Below are 17,588 nucleotides of genomic sequence, written 5' to 3'. Positions count from 1 at the left end.
CAATATGCTAATATTTGTTGTACAAGTGTGCAGATGAGTATAGGCTGGGTTATCAAATTACTCAACAGATTATGACACCCCCCCCCCCTTTCCCCGAGAAAAAAATAATTTGATTTCTTTTCTAGTCACAAAGTATATAACTGAGTCAAGAAATAACCCCAAATCCCAACTTATGATACTATTTAATCAGTCGATGCAATGTCCTATGTTTTAGTACAGAACTCTCATCTTTCTATGATGTTTAAATGTCTAAAAATAGCCAAGACCATGCACCGAGTTTTTAAAGGTTTGAATTGCGGTGCGTTGGTGGATCGGGGTAGGGGGTTGGGGTGGTGCTTCTATTAAACTGGTAAACCTTGAAACACGTTATACCGTTCATGATTATGAAGGGATAGGGGTACAAATAGTCATGTATAGTATTTCAAAACATGAATTATTATATCAGACAAAATTTTGTCATGCATATTTTTATGTTTATCAAACGTGTCAAAATTAAGAAGAACCTGAATGTTCAGTTTTTGATAATTCTGAAATATGCAATAAGTTAAAAAATATTACTTTGTGTATAATTCTATTAGCATACTTGTAGCCCTAAAATTTAAGTGATATTAGGGTTAGAGCTTGGATATACAGTCTATTACGTCGTCGAAACTCCATATTCCGTACGTTGTTCTATTCATGGTATGGGCATTTAGGCCTGAACTGTTTAGAACTACACACCTTTGTTCTTTCAAGTGTTTCCCTTCTATTTTCTTTGTTTAATTGACAGTATTATATAATTTAATTTTAGTTGTAACACGTCATTTGATTGGATAAAAGATTCCGTTTATATCGTATAACATAAGTTGCCTAGTCACAATGAGTTACGTCAAAAACGTATTACTCCGCTTGACGTTACTTTTAAAATACGCTCAATTTGAAGCCATTATTGGAGGAAAAATTGTCTTATTATCTACACTGAAATTAAATTATAAGGAATGAAGCTTATTTTAACCTATGTTTTACGATATAACATAACTTGGGGCAGTTTACGCTTTTTTTATAAACCGTTTCGCGGTTTATAAAGCGTAAACTGCCCCAAGTTATGTTATATCGTATAACATAGGTTAAAATAAGCTTCATTCCTTAATTAGTAATGCTGCTTATGTTTCTCTATCTAACTTTTTAATAACTATACCACCTTTCATTTGATTAGTCAACGTGGCATGTCGACATGCAAACAGAAAAAAAGAACTAGACATATATACTTGTATTCCTCATGTTAGTGATACACGTGTATATATTTACTACAACTCAGTATTAACACTGTTTGTATTGCAAAATTGATTAAAATAAACAATGATTAAAGAAATTATTAAATTTTCATTTTGCTAAAACCTACGAATTTCCGAGAGGCTTTCCCCTCCCCACCACCAACAGGACGCTGCCCTTGACTTGCTGGGGACCGCCTTTGAGAGAGAGATTTATGTAGATTATTTACACGTACCAAACAAACACATCCTTGAATCAGTAAAGTATTGTAACATGAAGCGGTCACCCAAAGTTTCTACAGAATGCAGCTCAAAATGAGAAGACTACTACATTACAAGAAATCTTTTTTTTAGGGAAGTGGTTTAGTGAATATAATTTGAAAATTACATAGATTGATGTTACAGCCTTGAAAACAATTTGTTGAAATAAACACAACGGCTGCTGGGTTCGATTTAAATAATATCTAATCAATGAAAAAAAAAAAAAGAAACAATAAAGGGTGACATGAAATATTACAATTGCAGGCATATAATAATCTTTTCTTCTTTTTTTTTTTTTTACCTCACGCACACTTTTTCGCGTATCATATAAATTTTTGGATAATTTAACAAAATTAGATAGATATTTGTAAATAATAAATTAATAAATACCAGTAATTAAGTTAACATTTATTTCTAACCGTAAATTCCTATAGACTATATGTAACCACAGTTTTCGTAAGATAAAGTTGATTGGGGAGAGTAAACTGCTCAAGAATAATACAGCCTGATAATTGTATATCGGTTTGCTATTTAAGGTTGTTGCTAAAGACGGCAAAAAGAAAAATCAAAGTACTGAAGGTACTGATGGGAGTTGATTTTAAGGACTATTTCAAATAAAATTTTATGTTTTTGACTTTGTTTACAGCTTTTCAAATTATTTACAACATTATTGCTTCTTAATTTGGTATGCGAGTATCAAAAGACTAAAAAAAGTCACGATTCTAAGGAGTCAAAAAAGTAAGACTTGTTTTGATTTGACCTTAACTTTTGAATGATATGCAAAAACGTGTAAGACTTCTTCATTGCTCAAAAATTTTCAGTAATTTAAGGTATTTTCCTTACCAAAAATTTGTTTAAAAGTGGCACAGTGAGTTTTTTTTTTCGTCAGAATTAATTCAAGTTGTTGATTCCGCTCCTATATATATATATATATATATATATATATATATATATATATATATATATATATATATATATATATATATATATATATATATATATATATATAACCTTTGAATATATGATTTTTAAGTGTTCGTTTGAATTTACATATAGAGAAATGGTGTACGTTTTGCTAATTTGCATTGGCGCCATATTGTTTTCAATTTGGCAGATTTTTGTTCAATGCATTATAAAAGAAAAACTAAAGTATAGATTAAAAAATATCAATTCGGAATAATTTCTTCCTCATGTGATTCTATCTTTTATTGTGTCCTGTATCGGAATGCAATCTTTCGTTTACAAAATGACGAAAAGTTGAAAGTTCATTTCGAGTTTGAAAATCTAAAGCGAAGCTTCATTACAACGATATTCTTGTAGAAAAAATGTGATGAAAGAGCTTACAAGGTCTTTATCAAGCAAATTTAGAAATATTTGTCATTTTCCAATTTCATCCTCATCTTGCGTGAAGTTGTAAAACTTGCAATTTCAGTTTCTAAGATACAAATAATCAGATGTTGTTTTCTTTTAAACTGAAAATCCCGTTTTAGACAGAATTCAGAAAAATTGAACAAGACTCCCAGTGGGGAAAATGCAGTTTTTTTTTTTTTTTTTTTGTTTTTTTTTTTTTTACCTGAGAAAATATTGAACTCCATCATTGTCATACGATGAGGGATACGATCAAATAATTACAGTGTACTTATGTTTCATTATAAAAAAGATTCATAATTTATTATTATTATTTTTTGAAAAATATCACAAATATAACGAATATTCATTGGCAACGGTCACGTCATTAATTCATGAATAATGTGTACAACATTTAACCATGTGATGTACTCTGACCAAAGTTAAATCACGACAAATACCATCTATATACTGGTGATGAGAAAATTAATGGAGCAACATGTAAACCAGAAATAGAGATTCTTCTCAAATTTATGCCCTCTTTCCAGATTTGTATTGTTTTATAGATTTTTAAGATCAATCACTGCCTGTTATCTTCACCTTTTTCATAGTGATTTGGATTCACAATATACATCTTCACTCTTGTAAAGGTGGAAAAGACTTACCAGATTTTCAAGTCTATACCAATAGCTTACCTTTGATCTTACAACGTCGAAGTGTAGGAAAAATCTACCAAATTCAGATAGTACAGCAAAACTAGTTGCATATGTACACCAAGTATTAATTTGCAAAATTTCAGTTTATCACAAAATGATTTGGATAACATCCTGTTTATTGTACCGCCAAGGATGCCATTTTGTTTTTTTTTAGTAAATGGATTAAAATAAACCCAAATTTCATATGCATACAATAATTAAAATAGTGTTAATTGAATGATTAAAAAAGTGAACAGAAGTTTTAATGTCTAAATATATTGAAACTATGAATTTTTTCTTCCTTTTTTGAAAATTAATTAATTTATTTTTTTGATAAAGTTAATATACTTTGAGCAAAAGATAAGAGCATGAGAAATGATACACTTAGGTATTTGTATTTAGATACACTATATGACATAACAGTGTATTTACATATAAATAAATTTTGTTTGTTTATGAATTAAACCTTATTGCGTGGCATAATTCATTTTTAAATGTTACGGTATCATTTTTATTTTTTTATTTTTACTTTTCGCTGGAATCTAACTAAGATTGCAGCGAGATGAAATATTTCATTACAGGTATATTAAACCACAAAGCAACATATTTGGTCTTTATTCGCAAATGTGTACGAATCACACGGTTTTGTTTTAGAAGGAAATTGGCTATTTCAACAACCCACTCCACTCCAAAAATACTCAATGTGCCCAAAATTAGCAAAATTCTGGATCCACCCCGAATTCCGTTCTATCAACAGTGAACTAATTGTTGAGACTATTACATGCACAGCATTAATATTCCTGCAAAAATAAAAATACGAAACAAGCCATCTCAATTACACATCTAATAAAAATTAATCCTGTGTATACTATCAATAATTATCATTCCAAGCACAAAAGTAAAAGGCTGCTAAATTAAAGTTTGTCAAGTAGGTCACGTCTGCTGCAGATTGGAGATCTTGTCTGTGGCTTTAGAAATTTACACATGTTATAGATACTGGAGGCACATAATGCCCGCTGTGATAATCAGTCTTGCTCGCATATGAACATATACATTATAGGGTTTACATCAGTTGTCTGTATCAATCTAATTGTGTGTTCTCTGTTTATACTGACATGCATTTAAACTTACGTCTGATTATTAGTCCCGTTATTATGGGACTCATATTTCGAAGCATGGTGTTTATACATTGTTATAATCACGAGGATACCTTCAGCCTTTCCCTACAAACTGATGAAAATGACGTATCTAAGCTATTTTAGGAGCGAGTTTCCTATCTTAAAATTAGAATATATGTACTATATTCTTATTCGCAATATCTGTAAATCTATTTTCTTACATAAATATTTAGGCCTGCCGTTTACTGAGATTATACATTGGATTTTTAAATCCTTACACCCTGCTCAATTTGTAGGTCAAAACTCTAATTTCAACCTTTCTCCCATTTTCACAACATCCTGCATTTAATCGAGGACACCCCCTTGGTAGCTGTTTGTCATTTGTATGTATTGATGCGCCTCTGGCGCGCTGACTATGAGGAGTTGATAAAATCAACTCCCAAAAATGAAAAGAGGTTGCATCGTTTACTGATTTTTATTTGACTTTAAAGATCCTCCTTTCACATCGACAAATCAGAGACGCCAAAAGCAATTAAAGCCAACAAACAATGTAGAGCATAGTTTATACTTCAGAGCAATATCTCTAGTCACCAGTTACTCAGGATGTGATGGATAGAGCTTTTTATCACATGTTTATCCCGTGAATATCACTCTTAGGCTATTTTTTTCATATCCCACTGCTGTGACGTCACAATTAATGGGTTTTGCGTGAAATTGATGAAGTAAAAATAAGGTGGATTCATTTATGAAAACAGTGTAAAAGATATAGAGGTAATGTATAAAACATGCGATAAAAAGAAACTACCATGATTTGTGGTTGGAAATGATTTTTATCCAACTCTTTGTGTGACTTTGTGCATGTGTTTTTTATCCCCTCACCAAGACTCGGGGATAAAAAAAACCTACACAACTCGTTGGATTAAAAACATATCCAACCACAAATCATGGGAGATCCTATATATATGCACTGGTAAATGTGTAACATTAATAAAACAGGACAAAATATGGTAACTGCCGAATCTGGTACCTTATTTTATGTAAAAATTAAAACACAGTTAAAATTTTGAAAGTTTGCAACTAAGAACTTTATATGAATTGCTTGTTTTAAAACCAGCATTAATAAATAATTTTGATTGAATGCGTACACAAGCTTCACAAGAGGATGACAAAGTAGGCCACTTTGCAGAATTTCCTCATTTCTTACGGAATTTAATCAACTTTGAAATACTTTTCACTTCGGTAAACAGAGAGCAAATAAAGCTTGCCTATCGGAGATTTTCATACAATAGAAAAGATGTATCTGATACTAGTGCATAGAATATATATAAATTTGGTAGACAGACTAGCTTGTGCTCTGTTTTCCCTGAAACCAAATGTTATTTACATTTGGTGAAAATTTGAATAGAAATGTGAAAATTCGGAAATTGATAAATTATATGACCTTCCTGTGACCTCTGTATATCATATCACTTAGATTAAATACCCCTTTTATAACGGGAATGACAGTGTAGAGTTTTTTTTTTTTTAAATTATGAATATTGTATTGTTTTAAGAGACATCCAAAACCAGGGGCCAAAAAGGGGTCTTACCGGGTATTTCTTCCTTTATAGAAGCATGTCATTTCACCAGAAGCTTTCTTTGGGTCCAGGCAATTGGTCAGCACTGTTTTCTTGACTAATTCTCAGTAGGACATTGAACTGATCTTTTTAAATAATAACTTTCATTGTATATAGGTATTTTATTTTATTTCAAACTAAAATATGGCAAATTATAAAACAGGCGACTTAAAACTCGATCCTATATGTGCATCATTAAAGTGTTCTATGTACGATGGGATTTCAATGGTTGTTGCACGTCTAGCATGTGAATAGGTGCAAAAAGATGAAAGAATTTCAACTGGAATTGATAATGAGTTTATGAATATAACAGGGATTGAATTTAAATTGTTTTTCTGAACACGAAACAACTATGAAACTGAAAGCATAATATATGAATTATGCAATAGTACAGGAGACATTCAAATGTGTATGAAGGCAAACAAACAAACGTCTACATGTACTTTAGATTCATAAATGCATGACATGTATAACTAGTTTTTGATGTTAGCAATAGGTAGAATCTGAACGTTACAAAAATTGAAAAAAAAAAGATATCAAAAAGGTTATAAAGAATAAAATTTTGGGTTGTATGCTACTGCTCCATGATCAATATCACATTTCGATGGATTAAAACACAGAGAAATGTAGTACATGTAAATATGAATACATGTATTTCAAACATCTAGACATATTATTTTGGCAGAAAAATAAAACTTTAAAACATTTTTGATATTAAAACGTCAAATTTGTGGCTAACAAAAATGATAAAACAAAGTCAACAAGAACAATAGTATTGTGTTGAAGGAAGTCTTTGTGGCGGCGAGACCACCGCTGATACCACATCGATAGCCATCATCCACAAACTCTATTCTGCCCTCTAGCGTGTTATATAATGGCGACATGTTAGCCACGTAGGCAGAGAAAGCATCGGTGTCCAAATTCCCTGTAGAAAGAGCAACTTTTTAAATAACTAAAATACTTTTACACAAGTTTTATTGATAGCAATAACATTCAATTTTTGAACTACAATTGTGGTATTGAAGGTCTCCATTTGTAAATAAAGTTTAAGCCTTTTTATAAACGTTTCTCAGTAAATCTTATACATGTATGTAGCTATGCAGTGTAATTCAATCAAACATATGACTCATTCTTCAAAATACACAAATTTCCCATAAACCACTGTGTCAACAGAAGTTTTCTAACAACCCGCGTACACGGATTGATATTTTTATCCAATATTACATGTAATCAGATGTATCATTATTTTATTATCTTACATGTAAATAAAAACTTACAAATTACTTACCTACTATATATTTCTGCTGAGCGTTGTCTCTAAGAACAGTATAACCATCACCGCCGGATAGAAGAAAGTTTGACACAATTATTCCATACATTTTATCGTCGTTTAAGGGTACATATTTCGGAACTACACAGTCTGCACATAGAACTTTCACATCTACAACTTTTTGGTTTTCCGGTTTATTTAAGTCGTATTTCACCCTTAATCCTACAAATGGAAAGTATTTATTAGATGAACCACCATTTTTTTTTCTAAAATCGTTTTAAATCTTAAGTATGTACCATTTGTTATATTTATTAAATGGAGAGATGTCGGATGGAAAACCTAGACTACATAATGCTATAAATCTCAATATTCCTAACTGCAGAAATGGCTGCTATGCACCATTTTTATCCCCTCGCAACGGAGTTGGAGAGGTTATATTAACGTGTTTGAGTGTTTGTTAGTTTATCCTTTTGTGCGTAACGGAAGTGACGTAATTTGCATCGGGGTCAATGTCGAATGCTGCCTTGTTTTATTGATATGCTTTTGTGAGAAAGAATGCTCCGTTTTGCGATGCCCTTGTTATAATTTTGATTTACCAGATACTTGAAGAAATCCCCCTTCAGGCCACCCCAAATTGTGCAAGCTGGCACTGTGCTCCAAAGTTGCACGTAAATATTTCCCTTGAAGTTGAATGGTTTCCAGAGTATTCCGGAAAGGTTGTGCTTCATATATGCTCCCCATCGATATCTGTCCTTAGAATAACACAACAAAAAGAAAATTAATATGCTAAATTTACTTATTAAATTCAGATTTGACATAATAAGGACAAATTTTACTGTCGAATGAAAAAAAAAAAAAAACAAAAAACAAAAAACAAAAAAAAAAAAAAAAACAAAAAAAACAAAAAAAAAAAAAAAAAAAAAAAAACACACAAAAAAAAAAAAAAAAAAAAAAACAACAAAAAACAAACAAAACAAACAAACAAACAAACAAACAAACAAAATTACACGGACATTTATTTTACCTCTGGTAAAAGTTGTCCGAATGGATCCTGCGTTGAGCAAAGATATATAAACTTGCGTACCATTGCCGTCATCAGTGTCCTTCAAATTATGGTATACGAGGCCGTCAGCTATTGCGTTACCTTAAAAATATATAGTCACTACTTAGAGATGCAATATCCTTTCTACTGCCCAGGCCATCTTTAAAAAAAAACCCTGTTGCCCTCCCCCGACTCAAAACTGTTTTTTAACCTTCAGGAAGCAATTATTCTGGAAAGTAAATTTTGAAAATTCAGCAAGAGGTCTCCAGGCATTGAAGACATTAATAATATGTTTTCTTGTTTTCAGACTAGCTTGACCCTCTACCTTTGTTCCTACGACCACAAAATCAATAAGTAAACTACTTCTAAGGGTTTGTGTAAATCAAGGCTTTCTTAAAAAAACTGAGCGGAGAAGATCTTAAGCTCAATGTAGTTTGATTTCTGACCAAAAGTCCTCATGACGAAATGTCTCTACTACTCATTAATGGGTTCCAGTGTACAAAGTATGATGTCTGTCAAGCTTAGGGTCCTCATAATATTGAGCATATTTATATCCAGGTAACTGTAAATCTTGCCAATTTACCCTGTGATTCCATATTAAGCAGTCATCTACACTTTAGGGATACCATTGTTCCAGTTTTGATGTCTCTCGAGCAGAGGATTCTGAGGATATTGAGCAGACAGTATTGTCTTATGTCCAGAGTACCGTCCTTTCTGATATAGCTTTATTTTAGCAAAGAAAAAAAAATAGTCACGTTGTATATTTTATTCGCTAAAATAAAGTATACCAGGAAGGACAGTACTCTGACCCTCAACTAAAAGTTTGCAAACGTGATACTGACTATCAATAATGGACATTTACGTTTTACAGGGTACCAATGTACCAAGTTTTTTTTTCATCAAAGAATTAATTTCATGTGCACCGAGCAGCATACTGACAGAATCACAGATGCAAACCATAAAAGGTTTTTTCAAGAAGGGAATAATTATGACATACATGTACTACAATGTACACATAATCTTTGTACAAATCATTACTGAGTTCACTTATTATAAAACATTGTCTCAAAAGCAATGAATTGAAAAAATAAATCTTAATGATACTGGAGTAATAGAAATGCAACAAAAATGTCATGCGGCGCACAATTGCATACATCGCCATTTTAGATTCAAAAAAAGGAAATAAGAGTAAAACAATCCATAGTAAGAGTAATCTCTCTTTTCAGAGAGTCATAAGCCTTAAGCCAAATAAAACAATGTTTCTTCATTACCCATGTTACACTCCCTCACGCGACATTGCCTATTTCCCTCCAAAGTGACCAGTGTCCGCCCCACTAATGTTTTAGCTGTTTCTTCTATGGCGCTGTACAAAAGACTGATCTTGTCTTTCAGGTCTGAGTCTAAGAAAGAATACAAATAAACATTAAATTGCTGTAAGATATGTAAGGATAAAGCACATTTTTTTTTTTATGGAAACGTAAATTTTAATCGTCCAAACTAATGTGGATTTCCAGCTCATATAGAGACGGCATTATTATAAAAAAGGGTATAAAAGTTTAAGAGAAAATAATATTCTCTAAATTAAAAGACAGAATCATCTAAAGACAAACTCACTTTCTTCAATAGAGCTGTTGAGTAAAATTGGGTTTCCTCCATAATTCAATATTTTTCCGTTGTTATCAAATTCAACTTGCAAAAATCCCAGATACTTTCCAAACGCATAATCCTGGACCACAAGAGTTCGTTCTCCATCAGGTTTCTGGATCACATGGGGATACTCCCCGGCGGGCTTTTCAATAGAGGGAGGAGAACCTTAGTTTATGTAAAAGAATTCATGATTTCTATTGTTCCCATTTTGCTATATACATATGTAGGTTCTTGATGCTCAATTGTAAACCAGAAGTTGTATGCGTGCCAGTTTCTTAGACAATGTGATATGTACATGTAATCTGAATATAAAGAAAAAGCGCTGATTTGTCCCCGGAAATGACACCAACGTCAATTACTTGAATGATATACATGTATAATGTGGTGAAGGCAAACAGTGCTGAATTATCAATAACAACATCCACACCATTTGAATATAAATGAATAGTGACAAATTGAATACTGAATATGGAACTATATTATTATCTCTACCAAAAATTACATCATAATTGTAATCCATAATCCATACACGGTATATAAAGATGTATTATGATGTCCACCAAAACTGTATACAATTAGTTACCTATCTGTAAACAGTGTAATGCATTAACTGAATGCAGTAATGTTTCAGTATGTCCATCCATGACTTAATCTAAATCTGTAATTTATCTACAGTTACAGTGTTATGTATAACCTGAGTATAGGAATGTATTGGTATGTCCACCAATGACTACATCAACACCAGCTATCTCTGCAATTCTCTTGTCCACTTCAAATCCTGCATGACCAAGGGCGATAATCTTGTTGACTCCGTCACCTGTGAGCCTCTGTACCTCACTGCGTACAGACTCAACTTCGTCATTAAAACTTAAGGAACCTTAAAATAGTAATTAAGAGTTTTTTTCTTAACCTTTCATATATTTTAGAAAGAAAGAAAATAGACTGTGCAATCCTTTAATTGTAAGATGCAACTGACAAAAGAATTCATTCGAGTTACTAGTAATCTAACTTAATTTATTTGTAAAACTATAATTATTCCAAAATGAAACAACTAGTCGTGAAGGGGTTTTGGTTTCTTACGTAATCTACATGTATGTAAGACTGGAATTCTTACCCGGAGAGGATATGATGGGGGTATCCTTGGTCGTGTATCCCACAATTCCAATTTGGTGACCACCAACCTGAGCAATGTAACTTTTACTGACGTAAGGAACAATGGAGAGTTCTAGTGAAGTATTGATGTTAGAACTTAAAACAGGGAAGTTGACTTCTTTCAAAAATGGTAGAAGACCCTTGATATTTCGATCAAACTCATGATTTCCCAATGCCTGAAAAAGAAAAAGGCTGTTAAAATTAACTCTTATGTGATATCTTGTGTTTATATTCCTCTTAATGAGAATAAATTAAGAGCTAGATAATAGGTACGGTTATTTCAAAATCTCATGAAAAGGACTTACAAACTTATAATTACAATTTCATTATCCAAGTACGTTGACATACCAGAAAAAAATATTCAAATACTTGCGTTTGAACTTATAATTTCGTTTATAAAACTCGTAGAAAAATGGTGTATTAAAACAATTCATTTTAAAAGACTCATTGAGAGATTAAAAACGAAAGCATTATGTTCCATTCACATTTAAATAAACATAATGGGACTAGAATAAATTTTGTTGGAATCTCAAAGATAAGGGAAATTCAGAACCAGCTCGTAAAGAAAATAAGATAATTTTTCTCTCAAGTTTTTTTTTTATCAAGATCAATCAGTTTTCTTAAACTAATCATTACATTTTCTCCTATCCGTTTTCAGGCAAAATATACGAAAAATCTTAATGCACATATTTTAAGATTCATTGAAGCAGTTAATGATCCTTTTCAACTATAAGATACATTTGTTTACATCTGAATTCTTTCTACTAAAGATACAAAAGATGTTTCTCCTGATTGTTTTTAAAAGATAAAACATTACATATTATTCTGATCATTTGAAATGAACATTAATCAAAATAAATAAAAGAAAAGAAAAGAAAAACTAAGAAACAAAAAAAAACTTTCCAAAACTTTCAATCTATAATTTTTTGTATCTATATCCTCAGCTTTGAGATGATATACACCAAGAGCGACACGTAAACAAGTTTTGGTGACGTTTTATTGACTTAATATCTTTTTATTCATGTCTAGATTTTTGACGTTTTATGTGAACTAAAATATGTGGAAACTACGATGAAATTAAAGTTCACAGGGTTTTTTGAGCTGTTTGACATCGAATCATTGTCGGTGGAATAGACTTTTAATTGGACCTGTTACCTTCGGTCACGTATTTAATTTTTCCTTTGTAAAATCTAGGATATTGATGCTTAATAATGCAAAATAATTGTATTAATTCATAAAGAATCCAAGCATATATTTTAATGTATAACAAAGATACAAAAAAGATGCAAATATAAGTGAACATTCTAAGTAATAAGGGAAAGAAATATTAGAAGTAATTTACATGTTTTTTTTTTTAAATTATTAAAAATTGAGTTTATGCTTTAGCCTGAAAAGATTTGACCAAAGACTTTTCTGTAAATATAGGGAGGAATAAGGAAAATATACTTCAACAGTAAAACTGTATAAATAAAGTGTTCCTACGATGAAAATAAAATTCAATGGAAATCATCAAGTTGTTAACATTTTAAAAGAACTTATAACTTTCAGATATTAAAGTTTACTTTATGTAGGATGTATTGAGTTTTAAAATACCATGGCGTCATATCCCAGTTCAGTCATTGTTGTAAGAGTTATGTTTCCGCCATAGTGATTAAACCACAGCGTCCCTTGATACTGGTCCCCGGCGTCTAACAGTAATGTATTAGGAAACTGGTTTCTAATTTCTTGTACTTTTGTTTTCATTCTGGCTGCACCACCATAACATTCATACACACATTGCCTTCCATAAAGATCCATTTCTTGTACACGTGAGTGAACATCATTTGTATGTAGAATTGTTATCTGAAATGCTGCACATGTCCAAAACACAAAATACGATAAAAGAATAATTAATCCTGATAATGAAGGATTGGAAGCAGCCATTGTAATAAATATGGAAACAGGCTGACTGTGGCAAATTTGTTCTAGTTATCACAGAGATGCATGATCAGTTCATCATCTTCTTCTCAGCGATAAGTACATGTGAGATAACAGCGAACGGAAATTTACCTTTTTTGGTTCATTTATAATGAACATGTACTTTAGAGCACACTTTATTCACGACATGCCAAGTGTGCATTTGTGCAGAGGTCTCACTCGGGCATGAAACCAAACGTTGATGATATTGATTTATTCAGAATTACCACATATAATTTGCTGTCCATGATGTTATGTTTTATAAACCTGTTGAACCTTAAGCATGTTAAAAGGACATGCAGTTTGAGGTGAAAATTTTATTTTTTTCCTTATTTTGAGGTGTGCAACTTAATAAAACATAAAAAAAAAAAAATTAAAACATGCATATGCTTTTCGATACAACTGAAGGACAGATGATACAAACAAAATTTTTATAAGAAATCTTGATAATAACAACTTGAGTCATTTTATATAGGTAATTTTTTCTGTTCAACCGCATATATTTTAATTTTGCATTCAAAGTTTAACAATAATGGGACTTTAAGTGACAAAAACTTTTAATATTTATAAGGATGGTTGCAGAAAGATAGAATTATGAACAAGATAGTAAGTGTATAATTTCTTAGTAATTTATAGATTTATTATTCGCATCATTTACAACCAAATTAAGTTAAAAATATATACCAATCCAGGCATCCATTTTTTTATTTGTATCATCTTTGTCATTAAATGACAATTTAAAAAAAATAATAATGAAAATAATAAATAAATGAATAAATATATTAATAAATCAGAAAAAAAATATTTCAATACAATGTATTTATATTTTACGATGGATCTAAAAACCCACAATATAATTGTTTGACTATAAGTATCACAAGTTGAAGCTTATACCTGAAATTTCAGTTTTAAATATGGAAAACTAAGTCACAAATGCAGTCGTAGTAGAATTACCCTGACATTTGCACTACTTAAAATAGGAAAAAAGGCTGAACGGACCTGTTTGGACGCATCTTTGGATACGGACAGACACAGTGCATTTGCACAGATTGCAGTGCTGCATGAACTCAGCCTAGAAGGCCCCATTACCTTAAGAAACTTAATCCATGACAGAACATATGCCAGTTTTTGTATATGAAAAAAACTTTTGCATTTTTCTAGGGGACATTATGATTTCAATTTTATTATACATTCTTTCTTTCTCGCGGATGCCAAATTTTATCACGAAACATCCTATACGATCTATATAGAAGATCATAAATAGAGAACGGACTTAAGCTTAAATATAAACTTTGAATATCTAGAAAATTTCAAGTTCGTGTATTATTACATACCATTTTAAACATGCTGAAAATACTGTTATAATTTTAATTTTATTGCAAAAGTTATACAAATTGTAGCAACATTGTAGCTTTTGTCAATGAAATTGAATGAATAACGAGAGGTCAAAACATTATGCAAAGCAAACACGTACCACTGAAAACAGAGGTGGAATCAAGTGCCATGGAAGAGCAAACATTCCCTGTTGACCGGTTACATTCTCCATGTACCTCTAAACATCATCGGGTAAACGGGAAATCCGTAAACAACCCGCTGGGGGAAATAATGACCTAACAATTTGTATGAAAGACTTTAATTAGTCAACAATAGACCTAAGTATAGATTGAATTTGAAAACAAAAGAATCAGTAGAAAATGTGCAAAATGTTGACTTTAAATGGGAAATCTGATACCCTTGTATCAATAATAACGTTTTGTCAGTCGCCTGTCGCCTACACCCCTTTCTTTTTTCTTTTTCTTTTAGAAATAACACGTGCATAGAACATGCTCTTGCATATCAAATCAATGTTTTTATGATTTTTAGTCATTATATCACAGGGAAAAGTGGCTTACATGATATTCATGTGATTATCTTTTTATTTGAAAATTATGTGAAAATCATGTAAAAATTATATAAATATTTTTTCATGTGAATATCATATGAATAAGTTTGTATAATATTCACATATATATTATTTAGAACTTTAATGTGAAGTTTTCTCTGCACGATTTTTATGCGATATGCTCTTCATGTAAAATTCATATGAAAGTTATGTCAAAATGGCTTAAAGTTTTCACATAAATTTCACATGTCTTGTTTTTCCTTTCTTTCTCATGCAGAGAATTTACATGAAATTCATGTGAATTTCATATAAAATTTATGTAAGCAACTTTTGCTATAGACAGCAGGTCTCTGAATAATTTAGTCTGAATTGAAAGTGTTTTTATTTGCTTAATGTTTGTTTATTTTTTGATCACTGGAATCAAATTCATGACGGTGTCAGCAAAAATTGGAACTAAATACCACAGGTTTATGCTTTCTTAAAACTCAGGAAAGCAAGTGTTATATACAGTGTGTACCGTAACATTCCATGTATGATTTGGTTTCATTAATTGTTACGCATCTATCATCATATGCTTATATATACATAAATGCTTATACAAGGGTTACATGTATCTGATAAATTCGTGGACTTTTTTCAAATAACGTGTGGACTTAACTGAACATTTCAGCAAATGGTTAATGATCATATTTGAGTAATTTTTTTTTTTCAAATAAAATATAGAAATTAGGTAAATTTGACTATGCACAGGGTATATAGTCCTACGGCGCACGTCCATAAAATAAAGGATTTACCAGGGAATACATGATTACTATTTTTAAATAAAAGTATTGATTAGAAAAGGGTCGGATAAATATTATAATATTTTTAAGTCACCATCTTTACTATTGACATTTGGGAGATTTCAAGGCATGTGCTTAATTTTCGCCACTTTCCCAACCACTTTGAGTGATAAAATGATGACACTATGCACGAAAAAACAGCCATGTTTGATGATGTTACAGTGCAACGAAGAGCAGTTCAGTTTTATGAAGATTAAGTTATGACGACAGTAGAGACATTAAATGATAAAAAAGATTAAAATATTTGAAAAATAACACTATATCTTTGTTATGTTATGGGCGTTTTTAAAAGAGAAATCCTTATCCTAAAGTCACTAGGTAGAATAAAACATTCGAACTTATACTGGCAACAGTGCAAGACGCTATCAATGCAGAACATCGAACAAAAGATTGCCTAGTAAGTTGAATGTAGTGGGGGAGGGGGGGGGGGGGTAATATCTATAAATTACCACATAAAGTGCTTAAAAATGGTTAAAAATTCTTAGAAGGTCCCTTGTGCGAGACTGGGTCTTCGTCAGTTTATGGAAGAATAAAAGGGAATTCGATTGGTGAAATTCCAGAATTTAATTAGGCTATTTTTTAACAAGGATGAAAATGACGTTGGTTTACACACTTTGGCGTTGACATCCGTCGCCGTAGGGTGATACCACACATAACACAAAATCCAATATTTTGTTTATTTGAGCATATTTATATTTAAAATTAGATATTTATATTGCTAAAAATGTACAAAAAAGTATATATTACTAAAAATGTACAAAAAAGTTTGTTTAAAATTTTAGAACACAATGTCGTTTATCTCACTCTGAACAACTTGTCCACAATTTTCGTACATTACAAAGTTTTAAATTTAGCTAATAATGACTCTTTGAGCATTGTGAGGATTGCAGTCAGTTTTTTTTCTAAACAAATAATAAATGAACAGAGAGCATCCCATGAATTATGCAATAATTCATCCAACATTAACATGTACATACAAAGAAATTGTCACTATGTTCATTTACATTTCTAAAACTTCTCAAACAAGAAATATGTGAACTTAGCACACTTGATTTAAACAAAAAGCACAGTCATTTTTAAAAAACTATCACACATGAAATATAACATAAATAGAAAAAAACAACATGAAGCATTAAATCTTTACGTATATACATAGGTTGATAACACAGGGATAAGAAGTTTGATTGTTTGTTCTTTAACGTCCCTCTCGCGAATTTTTCTCTCATATGGAGACGCCACCACTTGCCGGTGGAGGGCTGCATATTTAGACCTATGCTCGGCTCTCAATGTCATTGACCAGTGAAGGATCTTTTTCCTATCAGCACCTACTGCGACGAGAGCCCCGGTTTATAGGTATCATCCGAAGGACCGGTCTCCATGACCCGTAATTTTCAACCAGTGACATACGGATCAACTCCCTATTCCACGACTCTAGAAAAAAAAACCTCTCTAACCACTGCGCCACGCGGGCGACCAGGAGTAAGAATAAAGACATTAGAAATTGGAAAGC

At 31.5% G+C, this 17,588-nt stretch overlaps 1 protein-coding gene across 1 annotated transcript; it reads right to left on the bottom strand.

Annotated features, from left to right (window-relative positions):
- Window positions 1-7,021: 7,021 nt before the first annotated feature.
- LOC133201461 (5'-nucleotidase-like) lies at window positions 7,022-17,539 on the bottom strand. The gene is made up of 10 exons (XM_061337263.1): window positions 17,536-17,539; window positions 12,992-13,142; window positions 11,361-11,574; window positions 10,941-11,123; window positions 10,214-10,411; window positions 9,871-9,999; window positions 8,582-8,701; window positions 8,154-8,309; window positions 7,576-7,779; window positions 7,022-7,212 (listed from the first exon to the last, which is right to left on the bottom strand). The coding sequence occupies exons 2-10, from the start codon at window positions 13,139-13,141 to the stop codon at window positions 7,022-7,024; spliced, it is 1,545 nt and encodes a 514-aa protein (XP_061193247.1). The 5' UTR covers window position 13,142; window positions 17,536-17,539.
- Between the last annotated feature and the right edge of the window lie 49 nt (window positions 17,540-17,588).

The sequence above is a fragment of the Saccostrea echinata genome, unplaced genomic scaffold, assembly GCF_033153115.1.
Source record: "Saccostrea echinata isolate AGI-Se365-2 ecotype Australia unplaced genomic scaffold, CSIRO_AGI_Sech_v1 ptg000044l, whole genome shotgun sequence".
Taxonomy (NCBI): domain Eukaryota; kingdom Metazoa; phylum Mollusca; class Bivalvia; order Ostreida; family Ostreidae; genus Saccostrea; species Saccostrea echinata.
Note: the sequence above shows the minus strand (reverse complement) of the source record. Positions and strands in the feature narration are given on the sequence as shown.

Excerpts from the sequence above, each read along its gene's own strand:
- LOC133201461 (XM_061337263.1), bottom strand. The coding sequence starts at position 13,141 with ATGAAAACAAAAGTACAAGAAATTAGAAACCAGTTTCCTAATACATTA. Across the intron at positions 11,575-12,991 it reads AACTGGGATATGACGCCATG|GCATTGGGAAATCATGAGTT; the intron begins GTATTTTAAAAC and ends TTTCTTTTTCAG. Across the intron at positions 7,780-8,153 it reads GGGATTTCTTCAAGTATCTG|GATTAAGGGTGAAATACGAC; the intron begins GTAAATCAAAAT and ends TTCCATTTGTAG.